At 36.0% G+C, this 23365-nt stretch overlaps 1 protein-coding gene across 1 annotated transcript in view; it reads right to left on the reverse strand.

Moving 5' to 3' along the window:
• Positions 1-815: 815 nt before the first annotated feature.
• The window catches only part of LOC132552212 (zinc finger CCCH domain-containing protein 13-like), a 68674-nt gene continuing 46124 nt past the window's right edge, over positions 816-23365 (reverse strand). Inside the window, exons 6-13 of the mRNA XM_060216361.1 lie at positions 16237-17236; positions 14718-15003; positions 12966-14414; positions 11635-11755; positions 10274-10399; positions 9156-9337; positions 6286-6384; positions 816-971 (exon numbers count right to left, since the gene is read on the reverse strand). Of these exons, the coding sequence (XP_060072344.1) occupies positions 816-971; positions 6286-6384; positions 9156-9337; positions 10274-10399; positions 11635-11755; positions 12966-14414; positions 14718-15003; positions 16237-17236 (3419 nt within the window). The remainder of the gene's footprint in view (positions 972-6285; positions 6385-9155; positions 9338-10273; positions 10400-11634; positions 11756-12965; positions 14415-14717; positions 15004-16236; positions 17237-23365) is intronic.

Consider the following 23365-nt stretch of genomic DNA (forward strand, 5'->3'; position numbering starts at 1 on the left):
TCTTTTATCCTTTGTTGTGATAATTTCTAACAAATAAATTCTGTTAAATCTTAGACATGCTGCAAACAACAGTCCCAGATCTCAATAGTTTGCTATCACAAAGAGGAGGCAAACTGATTTTAAATGACAAAAAAAAAAAAAAACAATACTTGTATGATAACTAAGATACAGATGTTGTTTTACGACAATCCAACGTTTACTTATATTTGATAAAACAGACTACCTGTTGTGTTCTGGAGTAAATATAAGCACCATTGTATCATTTAAGAGACTGTTCCTACATCAGAAATCTACGAAGACTTTTAACAAGTAAATACTGAAATCTCCCAGCGTATAAATAAACGATGTAACATACTAACTACAAAATCCTTGTACAGGAACTAGAAGAGTTCACAGAATATAGATCTGCTGACCCACAGAAGCAAAATGTCTCTTTTCTTTGATTAAAAATAATTTATAAGCCTATCTACGACTTCTGTTACAAGAAACAATTTCCCCCACATAATCATTTTAACAGCAATATTAAACTCGTATCTAAGATGCTTAATTTACCAGCAGTATAATCATAATGAGAAGGCCTCTGGTTTATCATGTTTCCGGCCCGGTGCGGAACTCCGTTATCCATCCTTCTTCCCGTGACCTCCATGAGTATTCATAAGATCATTCAGTCATTATATACACAAATTCGGCAACATTTTTTATTTTTCTCCCTGAATCTATTAAGCGACAGAAATATATTGATATATCATTGAATGTTGACCATATAATCTTATTTCCTTCCTGCTAGATACTCCGTTTACACCTGGAAACTGGTTTTAGGAGCGAGGAGTGATGGCTGTATGGTTAAGGTACGGGTCAGATACAGAGATCGCTGATGGGTATTGTTGGTGACGTGTCAATGTACGATTGATCTTTTTCTGTATAAGTTCTGCCCTCATTGCTCTCAGCTCTGTCTCAGCCTGGTTGCGTAGCTAGATAAAACAACAACGAAGGGACATGGACATTAAATACAAGTGTTGCTAAGTGCTATACTACTGGTATGGCTTTCCAGTATTTGTTGACAACATTGTGCAGTCACGGAAGGCAATAGATTTTCATTTGAAGGTCTTGTTGTCTTCAAGATAAAAATCTTCTGGGTTACCAATCATATTTAGATGACAGTATACTAGTACACTTAAATTCATATTACAATATATTGTATAATGTATACTAGTACACAATAAATAATACATTGTTGTACAAAGCATACTAGTACACTATTATACTATATATACAATATATACATCATATAAGATAGAACACATTGCATACCAGTACAATGTAATAATTAATTTTAGTTGTGATATGAAGTATACTAGTACATTGTAATACAATACTCCTGCTTTAATACACATTATACTAGTACATTGTAATACAATACTCCTGCTTTAATACACATTATACTAGTACATTGTAATACAATACTCCTGCTTTAATACACATTATACTAGTACATTGTAATACAATACTCCTGCTGTAATACACATTATACTAGTACATTGTAATACAATACTCAAGCTGTAAACACATTATACTAGTACATTGTAATACAATACTCCCAGCTGTAATACACATTATACTAGTACATTGTAATACAATACTCAAGCTGTAATACACATTATACTAGTACATTGTAATACAATACTCAAGCTGTAATACACATTATACTAGTACATTGTAATACAACACTCAAGCTGTAATACACATTATACTAGTACATTGTAATACAATACTCAAGCTGTAATACACATACTAGTACATTGTAATACAATACTCCTGCTGTAATACACATTATACTAGTACATTGTAATACAATACTCAAGCTGTAATACACATTATACTAGTACATTGTAATACAATACTCCTGCTTTAATACACATTATACTAGTACATTGTAATACAATACTCCTGCTGTAATACACATTATACTAGTACAGTGTAATACAATACTCAAGCTGTAATACACATTATACTAGTACATTGTAATACAATACTCCTGCTGTAATACACATTATACTAGTACATTGTAATACAATACTCAAGCTGTAATACACATTATACTATTGTAATACATTGTAATACTGCTGTAATACACATTATACTAGTACATTGTAATACAAGCTGTAATACACATTATACTAGTACATTGTAATACAATACTCCTGCTGTAATACACATTATACTAGTACATTGTAATACAATACTCCCACTGTAATACACATTATACTAGTACAGTGTAATACAATACTCAAGCTGTAATACACATTATACTAGTACATTGTAATACAATACTCCTGCTGTAATACACATTATACTAGTACATTGTAATACAATACTCCTGCTGTAACACATTATACTAGTACATTGTAATACAATACTCAAGCTGTAATACACATTATACTAGTACATTGTAATACAATACTCAAGCTGTAATACACATACTAGTACATTGTAATACAATACACAAGCTGTAATACACATACTAGTACATTGTAATACAATACTCCTGCTGTAATACACATTATACTAGTACATTGTGATACAATACTCAAGCTGTAACACATTATACTAGTACAGTGTAATACAATACTCAAGCTGTAATATACATTATGCTAGTACATTGTAATACAATACTCCTGCTGTAATACATTATACTAGTACATTGTGATACAATATTCCTGCTGTAATACATTTACTAGTACATTGTGATACAATACTCCTGCTGTAATACACATTATACTAGTACATTGTAATACAATACTCAAGCTGTAATACACATTATACTAGTACATTGTAATACAATACTCCTGCTGTAATACACATTATACTAGTACATTGTAATACAATACTCCTGCTGTAATACACATTATACTAGTACATTGTAATACAATACTCCTGCTGTAACACATTATACTAGTACATTGTAATACAATACTCAAGCTGTAATACACATTATACTAGTACATTGTAATACAATACTCCTGCTGTAATACACATTATACTAGTACATTGTAATACAATACTCCTGCTGTAATACACATTATACTAGTACATTGTAATACAATACTCCTGCTGTAACACATTATACTAGTACATTGTAATACAATACTCAAGCTGTAATACACATTATACTAGTACATTGTGATACAATACTCCTGCTGTAATACACATTATACTAGTACAGTGTAGTTGGAATGCACCAGTATAATGTATTGTTCGATATCAGGTATTTTTAAGGGTTTGGATTCAATAAACCCTCCTTACATATCAATATTACATAATGTACACTTTTGTATTGTGGAGCATTTGTCCTCCTTACACTGAACAGCCCAAACCTAAGTATGGCCACCTGACTGAGTCTCTGATATTTTTCAGTTTTTGGTCTTTTAAAATTACTATAAACATTCTAAATTCTAAGCCATTCCAAACATCGCAAATCTATCAATTTTCCATGCAAAAGATAAAAAGGAAAAAATTCAAAATTTTTCTAAGTACTACATCCTGGGTGAGTGAGTTATATATGAGTTAAATATATGAGACACAGAGCGTAATACTGTAAGGCTGTACTGTTCAGTCAGGACTAAAGGACCACAACACATCTACTGGCCTAGCAGGCACCCCCACACCAACATTGTTAGTAAACACACCTAGTGTCCATACCCAGATGGACATGCTAGCCTGATTATAAAAGGTAGACACAACCACATCCTATAAAAAGGTAGATACAGCCACACCCTACAAAAAGGTAGATACAGCTATACTCTCCTAATTATAAAAGGTAGACATAGCCACACCCACTTTATTATAAAATGTAGACATAGCCACACCCACTTTATTATAAAAAGTAGACATAGCCACACCCACCTTATCATAAAATATATATACAGCCACACCCACTTTATCATAAAAGGTGGTTATAGCCACACCCACCTTATTCTAAAAGACAGGTACCACAACTCCATTGTTATTTTACACAACAATTAGACATTAAACATTTACATGAACATTAACAATATAGCAAACAAAAAAAGCTACTTGTTGATCTCAGGAAGGAATTGTTTCGAAATGGAAGTTAAAGAACTGGTCAGTACATTCAAATTTATTTCCTATTTTTTTTTTTTTTAAATTCTTTCTTCTTTTTTTTTTAAGAACAGCAATCAATCAATATTATTGATTGAAAATTGTGTCAATAGATTAACTAAGAAATGAAAAAAAAGAGAGATTTTGAATTTGAGTAGAAACAGAAGAGAGATATAAAGTACTGTATTCACAGACTACGACACAAGCACATTACCATTACGCTGATATCCAAAGCCTTTCTCTTACATATCCGTTGTAAAATTGATTGATCTCTGTTGGTTTGATAGGAACATAGATTATCTTGCGTAAAAGTAGAATTAAATTCCTTAATATCATTTCATGAATGTTCCATTAGAATTGTACTTTGTTGTTCTTCAACTAAAAAATATATATGTAAATCATTTTATTGTTCTGTCATAGTTTTTGACCTTTCATTTTTTCCCAGTGGCAGATCTACGAGTCTTGTATAAAAATTTGCAAATATAGATCTAAACCTCTGTGACCAGCCTTTTAAAATTAACACCATGTTTAGCATGAATTCTGGTACATTCATATCTAACATACTGCACCATTGCAATTATTGAAGCTTCTTAAAAATTATAAATGTAAATATTTCGATAAAAATCAAATTAAAGAAAATCTATAAAGCAAATAAGATTTATTTCACAACTCAAAATAGAACCCAAACAGGTATTCCTCAATCATTTTTAGAATTAATTGATTTTGGTAAACAGATTAGCAGCATTCAAAAATGACTAAAATCTGTTTTATTAAGCATCAATGAAGTAGCTTTTCTAAGGTATGATAAAAACAACCAAATTTCCAGCAGCAGGCTCCACAAGTCACCTCAGACATAACTTTTCTTCAGGTAAAAAAAACAAGTCAATAATTTAGACAGGTTAATATTTAGACGGGCAATATCTACATTTTAAGATCGACACCATCAGGAAATCAGAGAAAATTAATGTAGAAAAGATCCCAATTGTGTCCAAAAGTTCCTTTAAGTAGCCACTGTACAGACTATGTTTAGATAACTAATAGAATTCAGTGAAGAAAGAGCAGCATAAAGCAAAGTGTAATAGGTTTGAGATACCTCATGAAATGTATTTTGGTTTAATAAAAAAGGAAATTAAATTTTCAAAGAGAATTTTTGCTCAATTTGACAAAGATCTCCGACCCCAAACCAAGTTTTAAAGGATTTGAAAACTTCAAAATAGTAGTTATGTCCTAATTTCCCCCACCAACAAGCTGCGATACAACACCAGTACAGCCTCTGTATCTAGATGTTGTCTTATGTAATATTTACCTCGACAAAATATTACACAGCGGTCTAGAAAAAGAATTACTAGGACAATGGCTGCCAGATTCAAGTGGAAAAATATAGCAACATACAGATGATCTGTTTTGTTATTAATAGTCGAAATATTTGAGACGACTTGTCGAGCCCATTAGGTTAACTTTGTAGGTTGCATTAGAAGCCACAAAAAGTTCAATTTCTCACCATTTGACTAATAACCATGGAACCAATAAATGTACTCGCCAATCTTAAAAACATGTACATTATAGATGTCAGTTTAACATAAACTTTAAAATTTTTTTTCATAATTTTCAAATGAAAAATGAAAAAGTCTGTTAAACTTTAAATTTTTTTTTCATAATTTTCAAATGAAAAATGAAAAATCATAATGACTTGTTATTCACAAAGAATTTTGTCAAAAAATTGTGATGGTAAAGGCTTGTGTGTTTTAGTCTGGTGCTAAATTCTGTACCAACAGTCCTGCCAACAAGAAAGGTTTTATATCTAGTACATGTTCATGTGCTGTATATTATCAAATTGTACGACGGGTATAAAACCTTGCCTGTGGCAGCACTGTAGTGTTGATTATATATTAAGAATACTTTTAGTATCTCAAATGCAGACAAGAATAGTAGTGAGGTCGTTCTCCTCTAAAACCTCATTCTGTCTCGCCGCGAGCTGAGGTTTGAGAGAAGAAAGTTGGTTAGTAGGTTAGGGTGCTTAAGTAAGAGCATGCCTACATAAATTATAGCCAAATGATTTTGTAACAAATTTTGTGATTGGCTAGAGCGGAGGAACGTGCATTTAATCAGGATACAGTTTGTGTGAAGGAGAGCAAGGATTTGAGTGACTTCAGTCAGGTGACATACCTTCATTTCTGCTGTTAGTTTCATCTTGGCATTTTCAAGGCGACGTCGAATGTCTTCGATTTCATGCATGAGTCGTGCTGCCTGTATCTTATAATTACTCTGTGGGTCACAAAACACACAATATGAAGCAAAATGTGAAAGATTTATTCATAAGAAAACAACGATATGACTACAATGGAATTCAACATCTCAATTTTCACAAAATACATGTAAGATGTTTACAAATATTTGGCAACATATTTTTTTTTTATCACAGATCTTTTGCTTTGTTTCTGTCATACTAACAAGACAATACAATACAACTCAATATTGCAAAATGCTCAAACTATTTGCATTTTGATTTCCGGTGATTATCACTATACATGTAAACTGCATAGGAGGAAAATTGAAAAAAAAAAAAAAAAATTAGAAAAAAATGTAGATTTTCATTTGTATAAACATTAATTAAATAAAATTCAAATGCTTCATGTACAGTATAAGGTTTCGATAAAAATCATAACAGATGTTTGTCACATAAATTATTAATAACAAGAAGGCAATTCTGTCATCAACAATAAGTAAATGTTTTCTTACCTAAATCTATTTATAAACTGAGAACTACTTTTCACCTTAAAATATCACTAAATCAATTTGATCAGCAGGCAAGCCGTTTCTATGGTGACCTCAGGGTCGAATTTCAGCCAATGGCAAACTAACAAAGTTTTGTGTGTACTTTGTAACCTACTTCAGCAAAGAGCAAATCTGATTTGCATATGGAGTTCAAATAAACAAAAACATTTGCAACACAATTATAAATAAAACATCACACACAACTTCAGTACTGATTAATATCCATTTAAAATAGTGTCATGTCTTTTTCTTGTGATAAGCAGAAAGATTTTTATGCTGTAATTACTGATGGCTGTTTGTAAAACATGTATCATGCCTTAACAATGAAATAGTTCCAACCCTAAAATCTAATCAGTGAAAAGCTTGTCGTTTGGAAGTCCAATAAAAGAAATGACATTTCAAGCTGAATATGTTGATATTCTGACAGTAAAGATTGAAACAACCTGTCCGGTAATGCATTGATGGCCCAGCAATCTACTGATATATTTACTTAAAATACAAAACAGGATTTCAATAACACCTCAAACTAGCATTTCCATTTTCTTAAGTGCAAGTAGAAAATAAAAACATAGCACCCCATTATACATTAGATTTAAGGGTTATTATGCCTCACCTGTATCGCTTTGTCCAAATTTCAAAACCGATATTGCGAATACATGAAATTGTATTTTTGCCCACAAGGAAGGGCAAAAGTGTGAAATTGATTATTCAATAGTCAATACACACCATGATGATGTTGTGATATCAATACAGTTTAAAATGTTAATCTCATATCTTTTAAAATCACATTTTCTTGAAAATAATTGAGCAACTGATTTCAAAAAGACTGAATTAAAACGAGTACTTATCATATAACGTATGTATCATAAAACAGGCTTCATTTTAAATATATTCAAGATAGCTGTCTCCTTCAAACATATTTCTTACCAATCTGAGTGAATGTTTGACTATAACTGGTAAAGAAGAACAGTTTTAGCCCAGAAAATTCTTCATATTGATGTCCCATATTTTTCACATATCTATTATATAGCAGAAACTACTTAATCACTTTTATTTTCATGAAGAAGTAGATAAGTTAATAAACAAATAAATAAAGAATTATGTTAAGTCACATATCATTTCTATTGATCGAAGGTAAAAAAACACATGTTATCTGAGACTTTGTCAAATTTTCTCATTAATGAGTCTGGTGCATAAGAAAATTCTGACATGAATCACCATTATTGGGATGAGTTTATTTCCTATCCCCATCCTCTCCACCTCTCAATCCTACATACATACAAGACTTTGACCATGCAGTTTCTGTACGCGGAATCACAGTAAACATGCCTTCAGTTTCCAGACTTGCTTAAATCCAACTGGATTCCTACTCTGGGATGTAAGTTAAGGGTATCCACCCTAGGATTTGATTCGCACTCAGGAATCCTACTCTAGGATATGATTTTTACTTAGGATTCCAACCCTAGGATTTGATTCTCCCTCAGGATTCCAACCCTAGGATATGATTCTCACTCAGGATTCCAACCCTAGGATATGATTCTCACTCAGGATTCCAACCCTAGGATATGATTCTCACTCAGGATTCCAACCCTAGGATATGATTCTCACTCAGGATTCCAACCCTAGGATATGATTCTCACTCAGGATTCCAACCCTAGGATATGATTCTCACTCAGGATTCCAACCCTAGGATATGATTCTCCCTCAGGATTCCAACCCTAGGATATGATTCCCAACTTAAGATCATGAAGTACTATTTAAATTCAGATATAATACACACGCTCAACAAACTGAACACTTTTGCCAGAAGATCTACTCGAATGTCCTGTAGAAGCAAGTGCACTCCTCCTACGACCACCTGCAGGTGACATATAGGCACTGCCGTTATATCCATACCGAATCCGTTTAGGGGATCCCAAAGGGGACACAAAAGAGGACTCTTTAGGGGTTGACTGTATACTAGATCCGGTGTTGGAGGGTGTATACAAAGCAGATTTAGGGTTAACATAGTAACTGGTTGACCTGTCAGTACTATAGATTTGCTCGGCTGGTGAACGATAATGACGTGTCTCATATTTAGATGCATAGCTGGGTGGAGGTTTGGAAAGCTTTTTATCGTTTCGATAAGTGTAGAGACTCATTGGGGGATGAAATTCTCCAGTGAGTTGTCTGGAAATTCTCGGGTAGTGAATTGGTGGTGCTAATTCCTTGTATGGCTGGTAGGAATTGTAGGGATCATACGAGGCCCTGTATTGACCAACCTGTAATGAGGGTTTGAGGTCACCCATACGCTGTGTTGACTTGTCCTTTGCAGGGCCCTCCAACGTATTCATCAGTTTCCGGTGAATAATCTCAAGCTCGTGTCGTAGACGGTTACACTGTTCTTCTAGAGGAGATGTACGCTTCTTTTCTTCAAAATATCTCTTCTTCCACAAATCACGTGCTAAATTTCAAACAAAAAAAAACATACATTATGTACTTATTAATGAGTAAGTGTCCTATCAGTGGTCCTAGGTGTCTTCTGCAACAGCTATTGGGACACAATTTATCTATATAATGAACTTACAGTAGGAGTTATTTCCCTTTTATTATAATCCACTACTGTACAGCACCTCTGTTTCTATCCCTAGTACAACTAATGGGGTCTACTTTTTCAGTAATGGAGTGAAAATCATGTTGGTTGAGGTAGTGATAATTGTGTTGGTTGAGGGAGTGACAACCATGTTGGTTGAGGGAGTGATAACTGTTGGTTGAGGGAGTGACAACCATGTTGGTTGAGGGAGTGATAACTGTGTTGGTTGAGGGAGTGACAACCATGTTGGTTGAGGTAGTGATAATTGTGTTGGTTGAGGGAGTGATAACTGTGTTGGTTGAGGTAGTGATAACTGTTGGTTGAGGGAGTGATAACTATGCTGGTTGAGGTAGTGATAACTGTTGGTTGAGGGAGTGACAAGCATGTTGGTTGAAGTAGTGATAATTGTGTTGGTTGAGGGAGTGAAAACCATGTTGGTTGAGGTAGTGATAATTGTGTTGGTTGAGGGAATGACAACCATGTTGGTTGAGGTAGTGATAATTGTGTTGGTTGAGGGAGTGATAACTGTGTTGGTTGAGGTAGTGATAACTGTTGGTTGAGGGAGTGAAAACCATGTTGGTTGAGGGAGTGATAATTGTGTTGGTTGAGGGAATGACAACCATGTTGGTTGAGGTAGTTATAATTGTGTTTGTTGAGGGAGTGACAACTATGCTGGTTGAGGAAGTGACAACTATGCTGGTTGAGGTAGTGACAACTACATTGATTGCGGGAGTGACAACTATGTTGGCTGTGAGAGTGACAACTATGGTGACTGTGGGAGTGATTGGGTTTCAGCTTTATCAATACCATGGTTTCGCCTATTCTGCATCTTGTTCTGGAGCAGTTTTGCCTTTTTCACTAAGTCCTCTCTCTGTTTCTCAGTAGTTTTCCGTGCTTCTCTCGCCAGCTCTAGTTCACGCATCAACCGTTCCTCTGTAACACAAGTCATATCATTTAAACAGATACCTATAACTCTTCAAACGTTTATTCAATGACATCTGAAATACAAGAAATAATAAATATTAATATCATCCACCCATTGCTGAAAGAGACAGAGGTGTTTGATATAAAATTAAGGAGGTTTGAGATGAGAATTTTCCGTTTCTACTAGAGATGGGAGCAGAGCAAGTGTTAGCAATCCTGTATGTCCACAGATGTGCAGCAAACTAGATAGTAAACAACATATTTACCAATCATTGATTTCACACAGTCGTGGTGGAATCTAAAGATGTTATCATAAAGGAAAACCATTTGATTTTCAAAACATTTCAGCGATTTCTAAAGATGACGCCAAACTTTAAAAAAAAAAAAAAAAAAAACAACTCCGAAAGCTGTACACTTTTAGTTGTTTAAGAAAACATTAATCAACCCTTAATTTTCAATTAGCATATGGAAAACATTATTCAGAATTCTTCAATGTTTTAAACATGAGTTTGGGACTTGTTTTCTACGGTACTGTGTATTATCAGAATTTCCCTAATCATATTGCTGGACACCTCTGGTACACCCTTGTAAACCAAAAACCAAGGAATTTTATATAGAAATTCTGTTCCATTATTGTGCCTTCTAAAAATACTTATCAGTCTTTAGTTTTTTGTACATGACTGAATTTTCAGTACAATTTAGCAAGAAAAAAGACAAATGTTGTAACCATATCTGCATGATGTATTTTGGTAGAGAGATGAAAGCAATGACCTTGTGAAACAGAATTACCATAACAACAAAAAGGAGAATGGTGCACGTGTTCACATGTTTTATACCCAAGTGTCCTGCAGGTGTATGCGTATCTGATTAATATTTCATGCAAATGTCCTTAAAATATTGATACCTGATGCCGGGGTTCATACGCCTACTAAAAACAAGTATACCATCCGAGTTATCCTAACAGCCCTCACAACATTTACTAATTGATGTTCAGGAAGTTTTGGATCAGAAGTCAATTAAGTTATACTCACAATAATATTCATGCGTTTCTAGGTCTGATACTACAGGTACTCTACAACAAACCTACTTTATTGTTTACTATCACCTGACACAAATCTATTGTCTACTTCTACATCTAAATAAGTCAGCATCTAACTCTCCATAGCAAGCCTTTTAGTCAGTCATTAATCCCAGCAAGGAAAGGCCGTGACCTTTCACCTAGGTCTCAGAGTCCTATAACCTACTTTCAGTTTTCCCTTGTTGGCCCCTCTCTGTGTCTGAACCCCCACGTGACTCTCGTGGGCCTTTAGAGGATGAAGGGGTAGACATCTTCAGGGGTGGAGGAGAAGGGAAACGGTTCAGCTCCTACAATAAAAAGACATATTGAATAAGTCATTATTATACATATAAGCCCTGGTGTACTCCAGGAAAGGTTGTAAATTTTGTACAAATATTTTGTGATATTCTAATTACATATACAAGTTGGGTAACTACTGATGTTTTGGTGCTGGTTTTAAGAAACGAGTGGCACATACACTTTTCGCAAACATGTAAACTGTTGAGAGTTAATATAGACTGATAACAGATTAGCATATATTAAAAGATATTAGGAACATTTGATAAGATCTTTAAAAAGTTGATTTTCAGGGATTAATGGAATATATAATTTGTGTTATTAAATCTTGGGCTTTATCTACACAGGTGTCTGTAATAAGTTACACAGCTGCAAAGTAAATATCAGCGGGAGTCCGACTCGAAATGCAGTCGTATTGAAATCACAATTTACCTCACAAAATGTGATATAGACAGTAGAAGAAAGAAAATGATTACAGCTTTGAATCTCAGAAACATATTTTCCTACTAAATTAAATTCACTAGTTGACCCACTTGTCATAACACACGGCCAGACTGCCCCTTACCCCACCCCCACTTTGTCACACATGACATGACTACTTTGACACTTGAGACACATTGCTTTGGAACTTGTGATGTGACAATACTTGTTGCACATAAATTTACATGATAGTGACACAAACTGCTTTGACAAACTGTGAAGTGACCTACTGCTTCCTCACATGTGAAAAGACACACTGTTTTATCACACGTGTTGTGAAACACTGCTTCCTCACATGTGACAAGACACACTGTTTTATCACATGTGTTGTGACACACGGCTTCCTCACATGTGACAAGACACACTGTTTTATCACACGTGCTGTGACACACTGCTTCCTCACATGTGACAAGACACACTGTTTTATCACACGTGTTGTGACACACTGCTTCCTCACATGTGACAAGACACACTGTTTTATCACACGTGTTGTGACACACTGCTTCCTCACATGTGACAAGACACACTGTTTTATCACACGTGTTGTGACACATGGCTTCCTCACATGTGACAAGACACACTGTTTCATCACACGTGTTGTGACACACTGTTTCCTCAAATGTGACAAGACACACTGTTTTATCACACGTGTTGTGACACACTGTTTTATCACACGTGTTGTGACACACTGTTTTATCACACGTGTTGTGACACACTGCTTCCTCACATGTGCTGTATTACTTTTTCTCCAGGAGGGGGTTCAATGCTGTCCTGGTTACTGACATCTGTCTGGTAGCCATCTTGGGGAGGCACCACACTGCGTCTAGAACCCCTCTGTGTGTGCCAGCCTGATGGGGTATGAACGACATTGAATGTTCCTTGTCGATTCTGTTGTGAGTCAACACTACTGTCTGAATCTAGGTGTATCCTGGGAACAACTGGTTGTGACACCCGAGCCTGTGAGCGACGTCTTGGAGATTCATTAGAAACTTGACTGTTTGCTTGTACAGACAACATACGACGTGGCCCCTGAAACGACGACTGAGGACGTGTATATGTCCCTGGTCGTACCTGATTGGTTTTTTGGGGGACAAAAATGTTCCTAACCTCATCTGACCTCCGTCCCAGCTGACTGCCTTCCCTACTGGACTGTTGCCCTGGGTCAAGCCTGTTACTATGCCTACTAGGGGTTGGGGACTCATTGTCTATGACATCATCAGACCAGGACACTTCTTTGTGTTTACCACGAGAAGGTGTTTTTCTACTACCACTGTTTCCACTCTGTGCCTGTAAAGCCCCAGACTGAAGAACTGGCTGAGGGATCTCCCCGTGTCCCTGGTCTACATACTGACTCCCTGACACCACTGTTTTAGGCTCTACTGATGCCTCAACAGACGTTGACACCACTGGCTCTGTGTGATGAGTATCCCCAATGTTACTAGACTGCTGACTTTGGTCTGTCAAATTTTTACTCAAATTGTTGACTTGATCAGGTAAACTTTCCTTATAAACCTGACTCTCACTTACATCTTTACTGTCCCTCACTTCATTTTGCAATTTAACCTTTGTTTCATTTTGGCCATTTTCATGATTTTTCTGTTCATCAACAACACTACCTCCTTGAAGGACTTGTTCATATTGCACTTTGTCGTTACTTTCGTTTTGACTTTTGGAAAGACTTTGATAATCCTCTGATGTGGGATTATGAGGTCCATCATCATTTTTATTAACCCTTTTGTCTTGTTCTATGTGACCTTGACCCTGAGTATGATCCTGGTCTGTTCTAGTTCCATCAACATCATTTTGGTAGGCAAGCCTATGATTACTGTCTTTGTTTTCAGCGAATTTTTCATTGCTGTCAGATTCCTGTATGCTGGTATTATTATGGCGACCCTGACCTGACCTTGATGTGGGAGTGGTTTTATCACTATGGTAACCTCTGTCTATACCACTGTCTTCTCTGTCTGTGAGACATCCTGTAGTTTGTGAGTTTGACCTTCGTACAGTTGAGCTATTTCTATCAAAAGACGCTAACTTTCTGCCCTCCTCACTGTCCACGTTGACGTTAACATCTGTCACACGGTTGCCATTAAGCTGGACAGTGACCTTGACAGAGTTAGGAGTGGACGTTCCATCAGGATGACCACTCACACTGCTAAGTCTCCCAGACAAAATCTTACCTTTGGCACTCTAACAAATCAATTCAAACATTTCAACAAAATATGTGCACGCTGAATTCAATATTTGAAAATTTGTCAACCTTATTAAAATAAACAAGTGATATTACAGTAAGAACCACAATGCCATAACTTGTTTAACTGACTGGAGACTTTCCCACAATATCTTAACAATAGGCCTTCCTCCTCATCTTTTCACCACTGATTATATCAATTTTTACAGACTGTTGATGTCTGTTAACAAATTAATTAAAATCACAAAAATCTATTTATTACTATCTAGTTGCTTGTTGTCTCTGTAACTTTTGTATCTTACCTCATCTGAAGCTGAAAGTCGATCTAAATTTCTTTCCTGTTCCCGTTTTGCTTCATCATCAAGTTCTCTCTGTTTATCCTCCTCCTCCTTTCTTCTTTTTTCTTCCTCCCTTTGTCGTTTCTCCAGCTCGTCCTTGCGTCTGCGTTCTTCTTCCAGTTGTTCGTGACGTTCCCATTCCTTGTCGCGGATATCTTTTTCCTTTTGCTGCCGTTCCTCTTGGTCAGCCTTCAGACGATTTTGTAGCTCCGCATCTCGTCGTTGTTTTTCCCCACTTTCTCGCTTCCTCCTATCAAACATTTATACGACTTTATTGAAGTGTTGTTATTTTGACAAAGTATTAAACATTCTAATAAGAGTATATAGTTGGATGGTCATTACAGGTCCTTGTATTATCTACTAAACATTCTTCTTTTTGCCTGGTAGTGTATACTGTTGACTAACAGTTAAGCACAACCATGTATGACATCACACCTGTATGAGTTGGAACAGACCTACCTGTATGACATCACACCTGTATGAGTTGGAACAGACCTACCTGTATGACATCACACCTGTATGAGTTGGAACAGACCTACCTGTATGACATCACACCTGTATGAGTTGTAGCAGGCCTACCTGTATGACATCAGACCTGTATGAGTTTCACAGACATGACTATGACATCACACCTATATGAGTTGTAACAGGCCTACATGTATGACATCACATCTAGATGAGTTTAACAGACCTACATGTATGACATCACACCTGTATGTGTTGGAAGAGACCTACTTGTATGACATCACACCTGGATGAGTTTAGCAGACCTACCTGTATGATACTACACCTGTATGAGTTTAACAGTCCTACCTGTATGACATCACACCTGTATGAGTTGGAACAGTCCTACCTGTATGACATCACACCTGTATGAGTTTAACAGACCTACCTGTATGACATCACATCTAGATGAATTTAACAGACCTACATGTATGACATCACACCTGTATGTGTTGGAAGAGACCTACTTGTATGACATCACACCTGGATGAGTCTAGCAGACCTACCTGTATGACACTACACCTGTATGAGTTTAACAGTCCTACCTGTATGACATCACACCTGTATGAGTTGAAACAGTCCTACCTGTATGACATCACACCTGTATGAGTTGGAACAGACCTACCTGTATGACATCACACCTGTATGAGTTTAACAGACCTACCTGTATGACATCACATCTAGATGAATTTAACAGACCTACATGTATGACATCACACCTGTATGTGTTGGAAGAGACCTACTTGTATGACATCACACCTGGATGAGTTTAGCAGACCTACCTGTATGACATCACACCTGTATGAGTTGAAACAGTCCTACCTGTATGACATCACACCTGTATGAGTTGGAACAGACCTACCTGTATGACATCACACCTGTATGAGTTGGAACAGACCTACCTGTATGACATCACACCTGTATGAGTTTAACAGACCTACCTGTATGACATCACACCTGTGTGATATACTAAACCTACCTTTCCAAGACATCCTCCTGGTTTTCTCTGTAATGGTCCTCTGGAGTGAGGCCAGCTATCCCAGAATCCTCATTGGTGTGGTTGGTATAGGTTTCTAGGCGAGGATCATACTTGTTTGCGGCTGCTACTGGTCGACTTGATTCTACCAAAGGAGGAGGAGTGGCACTGAGAGGGGGTCCATGTACAGCCTCTTTCTGAGGCTTCTGTTTGGGAGGGGGAGCACCCCCTGGGGAGAGAGACTTCTGTGAGTCAGACCCCCAGGAGGCTGACAGAGGTCGACTGGTGCCATTTGTTTGGTCTTTACCATGGACAGGGGAGGCAACTTTTCTTCCCTGCTTGACCTGGGGTTTATCTGCCTCACGAATAGGGGTTCTATTTTGTTCTTTTTTAGTAGGGATTTCCCTGGGGTGTTCAGAATGTTTTGGTGGGGTAGCAACATTATCATCATCAATTCTAGCCAGATGTTGATTTGGTTTATCCTTTAATTGGACATTTTCAGTTGTGTATCTAGGGGGAGACCTGGACTGATGAATCTGTCTAGCTGGAGATCTAGAGCGATTATTTTCGACTGATCTTTCAGGGGATTGTGAGCGGTGGTTGGTGACTCTGTGGGGGGATTGTGACCTCTGAGGAGGGGATTGTGACCGCTGTTGGCCACCTCGGTGTTGATGCCCATCTGTTGGAGTATCGCTATCACGCCCACTAGCAGGGTCATGACTTCTGTTCAACCCCCTATCCTGGCGATGTGGTGGTGTTGTGTAATTTCTATCTTCCCTAGAAGGTGGAGACTGGGCCCTCTGGCCCCGAGGGGGTGTTTGGTAGGGCTGGGCTCGAGAGTAACTATTAACACCATCATCAGGGGTGAATTGGGGGTCAGGATCCATTGACTCATAACGACGAGGGTCAGGATTGTTCTTTGTAGGGATCTTAGGGATGGGGGAGTTGTGATATGGGGAAGAATAATCATGTTTAACCCGGCCAGGATGTCGACTTGTCAGATCTGCAAAAAAAAGAAAAAGAAAAGAGATTTTAATTACCAGCTTTTCATATATTAAGAGAATGGTTATCTATGCAAAGAACTTAAGTTTGATCATAATGATACAAATATTGTAGTACAAATGATTAAAGAAGGAATTAAGAATTTGAAAATTAATTAAAAAATACTTTTTCAATGAATTACCCTAATAGTTAACTTCTTATAAATAAATTCAAATTTTAGTATAATGAACGAATTTCACACTGAATTAGTCGATATAAGATCTAAAACTGCAGATATTTTATATCTTTATAAAATGACAGTAAACAGATGACTGCTGGTTATCACCAGATCTTCCGTCCCTGATGGAAATATTGCTAATGAATGTCAGTTCCCTGTTTAAGTGAAGCGCAGAAATCCTTGGACTTTTCTTTCGTGTAATTCATAATTAATGAAATTGTTTTTTTTTTAAATTTATTTAGTTGCTGTTAACATATACCCAATATGATTAGGACATGTTAATTGTGTCTGTTGACATCTGTATGGAAGAGTACCACACACGTGTTTGTATCTAGCTGGAGTTAGCATTGCTACATGTACAGTTAGTACATCATATATATAGCTGTTAGTTAGTAGATATAGTATATACTGCTTATATACTTAATATGAAAGACAGGTTAAGAATCTCAAGTATCAGAATGCCACAACTTAATACTTTGTATAATTTTCATCTATATTTGGTACAATTATCTATATAAACCATGTACTGCTATCTATATTTATCACATACTATTATCTATATAAACCATGTACTGTTATCCAGATTTATCACATACTATCATCTATATAAACCATGTACTGCTATCCAGATTTATCACATACTATCATCTATATAAACCATGTACTGCTATCCAGATTTATCACATACTAATATCAATATAAACCATGTACTGCTATCCAGATTTATCACATACTATCATCTATATAAACCATGTACTGCTATCCAGATTTATCACATACTATCATCTATATAAACCATGTACTGCTATCCAGATTTATCACAAACTAATATCTATATAAACCATGTACTGTTATCCAGATTTATCACATACTATCATCTATATAAACCATGTACTGCTATCCAGATTTATCACAAACTAATATCTATATAAACCATGTACTGCTATCCAGATTTATCACATACTAATATCTATATAAACCATGTACTGCTATCCAGATTTATCACATACTATTGTCTATATAAACTACTGTATTTGTATAGTATTTGTAGTGATATTGTATAGTGTGTACATGAATATTTTATAAACCTTTCTATATAAATTTTGATAATATAATATCATATATCCCTTTACCATATCAAATACCAATGAGATTACTCTATAACAGTACATCATTGTCGATTTGATATCAATTTAAATGCTGATAAATTGAACAGGATCGTATTGATCAGAACGGGGCTTCCTTTCCGATATCATATAGCTTTTTAAAGGATTAACTTGTTTCCATGGTTTAAATTGGAATTGGTGGAAAAAAAAATAAAAATGAAATTACATCGGAAGACGAACAGCCCACACAGTCAATATTGATGATACATTGCTTTCATGTGGTAGATTCAGTTTGTGCATTATACATCAATATTTGACAGCGTTACCTGTAATCTCAGGTAAAATCTATTATCTAGTGTATCAGTATGTGACATCAATATTGTCAACACACTCAGTTCTGTAACGAGTTACCACAGCCATAAACCAGAGTTTTAAAACTGATTAACTGTTCATGGACACAGCTATAGATTTTACCACATAATGTACATCCCAAACGATAATTAGGACAATAGCAGGACAGAGTGGGACATTAGGAAAAAATGAATTGAGTCGGACATGGAGGACAACCAAAGGAAAAAATGGAACATCAAGATACAAGAGACTGAAAGGGATCTTGTTCTCTTAGTTGGATCTTTTGCCTTCTTTTATTTGCTTTTAAATTTAAAATTAAAATTAAAATTTTATATGAATTGGAGAATTTTTTTTTGAGAAAAAGCAATAATAGTCTTAAATTATAAAATCAAAGATGGTCGCCTGTAAGCAATTTGCTTTTGTTTTTGTTTTTTATCTGATCAGTTCCAAAATCAAAAGGACACAAATAAGAAGCAAGGGGAATGATATGTAATACATGCAGTATTTCTCAAGAAAAAGTGATAACAAGCTTTCACGGTCAAAATCTAAAATGACCACCTGTCAGTCAATTTGTTTTCCCAAAATCAAAAAGGACACAACTATGGCCAAAGGCTTAAATATGTATGATATTTGGGAAAGATCCATCCAATACTTCTCAAGATACAGAGATCACAACAATTGTTTGAAGTGTCCTAGGACAACAGAACGAGACACAATAGGATACCATAAGAACAAAGTGGAACACTAGGACAAAAAAGGGGATAGTGGGACACTAGGACAACACACAAGGACATAGTGGGACACTAGGACGACACAAGGACAAAGTACAACACTAATCAACGAAATGACAGATTCTGACACTAGAACAACAGAACTGATTAGGAAACTAGGACAACATAAGGACAGAAGGAGACACATGAACCTGAACGTGTACTTCTTCTGGTCAAATCTGTCAACGTTTTATTGAGTTACATTTTGGGTAAAACACATACTGATTTATACTATTTCAACATAAGCCCAAAATTTATCAGGATATAGCCCATAACAGACATCATATATATCTATATATAGCCCATAACAGACATCATATATATCTATATATAGCCCATAACAGACATCATATATATCTATATATAGCCCATAACAGACATCATAGATATCTATATATAGCCCATAACAGACATCATATATATCTATATATAGCCCATAACAGACATCATAGATATCTATATATAGCCCATAACAGACATCATATATATCTTTATATAGCCCATAACAGACATCATATATATCTATATATAGCCCATAACAGACATCATATATATCTTTATATAGCCCATAACAGACATCATATATATCTATATATAGCCCATAATAGACATCATATATATCTATATATAGCCCATAACAGACATCATATATATCTATGTATAGCCCATAACAGTCATCATTTATATCTATGTATAGCCCATAACAGACATCATATATATCTATGTATAGCCCATAACAGACATCATATATATCTATGTATAGCCCATAACAGACATCATATATATCTATGTATCGCCCATAACAGACATCATATATATCTATGTATAGCCCATAACAGACATCATATATATCTATGTATAGCCCATAACAGACATCATTTATATCTATATATAGCCCATAACAGACATCATACATATCTATGTATAGCCCATAACAGACATCATATATATCTATATATAGCACATAACAGACATCATATTTATTAGTATATATCCCATAACAGACATCATATATATCTATATATAGCAAATAACAGACATCATATTTATCTATATATAGCCCATAACAGACATCATATATATCTATATATAGCCCATAAGTCATCATATATATCTATATATAGCCCATAACAGACATCATATATATCTATATATAGCCCATAAGTCATCATTTATATCTATATATAGCCCATAACAGACCTCATATATATCAATATATAGCCCATAACAGACATCATATATATCTATATATAGCCCATAACAGACATCATATATATCTATATATAGCCCATAACAGACATCATATATATCTTTATATAGCCCATAACAGACATCATATATATATCTATATATAGCCCAAAACAGACATCATATATATCTATATATAGCCCATAACAGACCTCATATATATCAATATATAGCCCATAACAGACATCATATATATCTATATATAGCCCATAACAGACATCATATATATCTATATATAGCCCATAACAGACATCATATATATCTATTTATAGCCCATAACAGACATCATATATATCTATATATAGCCCATAACAGACATCATATATATCTATATATAGTCCATAACAGACATCATATATATCTATGTATAGCCCATAACAGACATCATATATATCTATATATAGCCCATAACAGACATCATATATATCTATGTATAGCCCATAACAGACATCATATATATCTATATATAGCCCATAACAGACATCATATATATCTATATATAGTCCATTACAGACATCATATATATCTATATATAGCACATAACAGACATCCAAGTCCATATGATGATAACAGACATGATGATATTGGTCTAATGTCATAGATCATGTGACTTGCAAAGACTGAAACATAAAACAATAAAAATGACATATTTGTAATATCTTTACACTGTTAGTTTCTGAATAACATGTTTCTACTAAGTCATTCTAAGTGTGTTATACTGAGGCTAAGGCATGTGATTAAGGGCAGAAAAGCTGAAGAAGCAACAGGGTGCAGAGCTTGTGCATGCATGCCAATTAAATTACATTATTGTAGATCTGAGAGTAGGGTAGGTAGCTTCAGTATCAGAGAGGGTGAGCTGAGGAGAGGGAAGCTAGGTCAGCATGAGGGAAAGTGATCTCAGGATAGGGAAGGTAGGTCAGCATGAGGGAAAGTGATCTGAGGATGGGGAAGGTAGGTTCAGTATTAGGGAGGGTGATCTGAGGGTGGGGATGGTAGGTTCAGTATTAGGGAGGGTGATCTGAAGGTGGGGATGGTAGGTTCAGTATTAGGGAAGGTGATCTAAGGGTGGGGATGGTAGGTTCAGTATTAAGGAGGGTGATCTGAGGGTGGGGTAGGTGCCCGGTAGGTTCAGTATTAGGGAAGGTGATCTGAGGATAGGGGAGGTAGGTTCAGTATTAGGGAGGGTGATCTGAATGTGGGGGGAGGTAGGTTCAGTATCAGGGAGGGTGGGGTAGGTAGGTTCAGTATTAAGGAGGGTGATCTGAGGGTGGGGTAGGTAGGTTCAGTATTAGGGAGGGTGGGGTAGGTAGGTTCAGTATTAAGGAGGGTGATCTGAGGGTGGGGTAGATAGGTTCATTATTAGGGAGGGTGGGGATGGTAGGTTCAGTATTAGGGAAGGTGATCTAAGGGTGGGGATAGTAGGTTCAGTATCAGGGAGGGTGGGGATGGTAGGTTCAGTATTAGGGAAGGTGATCTGAGGGTGGGGTAGGTAGGTTCAGTATTAGGGAAGGTGATCTAAGGGTGGGGATGGTAGGTTCAGTATCAGGGAGGGTGGGGTAGGTAGGTTCAGTATTAGGGAAGGTGATCTAAGGGTGGGGATGGTAGGCTCAGTATTAGGGAGGGTGGGGTAGGTAGGTTCAGTATTAGGGAGGGTGATCTGAGGGTTGGTAGGTAGGTTCAGTATTAGGGAAGGTGATCTGAGGGTGGGGTAGATAGGTTCAGTATCAGGGAGGACAAATTGAAGTAGAGGGAGGAGGTAAAGACTACCAGGGAGGGACAAGGAGGTCGGGAAGGTGATCTGATGAGGTTTCCTATATCTCTACAATCACTGTGATTATTATCACAGCTTTGCTGTTAAATATAACACACTTTTGCTCTTAAATATAATGACGACTGGCCTCATTAGCTGAAATATCCAAACATTGATTCCAGTTCTTCGGTTTTTGTAACTTTTTAAAATGAAAAGTCAACATTCAGTTCTTTCTATCTTTTTTTTTTCTAGTCACCGGTAGGTAAACTAATGAAACAGGAACTGTTTTTCACTAGACCAAACCACAGAATCCATAGTGGTAAGTTCTGCCATGTTGAACGCCCCTTCTCTGGGTACCATGACAACTATTCTATACCTGATTTCCAAGCTCTGCAAACATTTGGACCACCACTGATTTGTATTTTACAGTCCTAACAAGAACAAAGCATTTCTATGAAATAAGAAATGCTTTCAATTTGAAACATAAAGACATTATTATACGGATGTACATCAGGTAACATGGCGTCTGATTAAGGATAAAAGATGATCAATATACACAGACAGGACCTGCTATAGCTCAGAGGCTGGTGTACAACTTCTAATGACAAAAGCCTAACTAACACACATCCAGTATCATTAGATATAATCAATTTAGATCAGAGAATCCAATCAATTTTCTGGTTGTAGT

The sequence above is a fragment of the Ylistrum balloti genome, unplaced genomic scaffold, assembly GCF_031769215.1.
Source record: "Ylistrum balloti isolate Yb309-2 unplaced genomic scaffold, AGI_CSIRO_Ybal_v1 Utg370240, whole genome shotgun sequence".
NCBI lineage: Eukaryota > Metazoa > Mollusca > Bivalvia > Pectinida > Pectinidae > Ylistrum > Ylistrum balloti.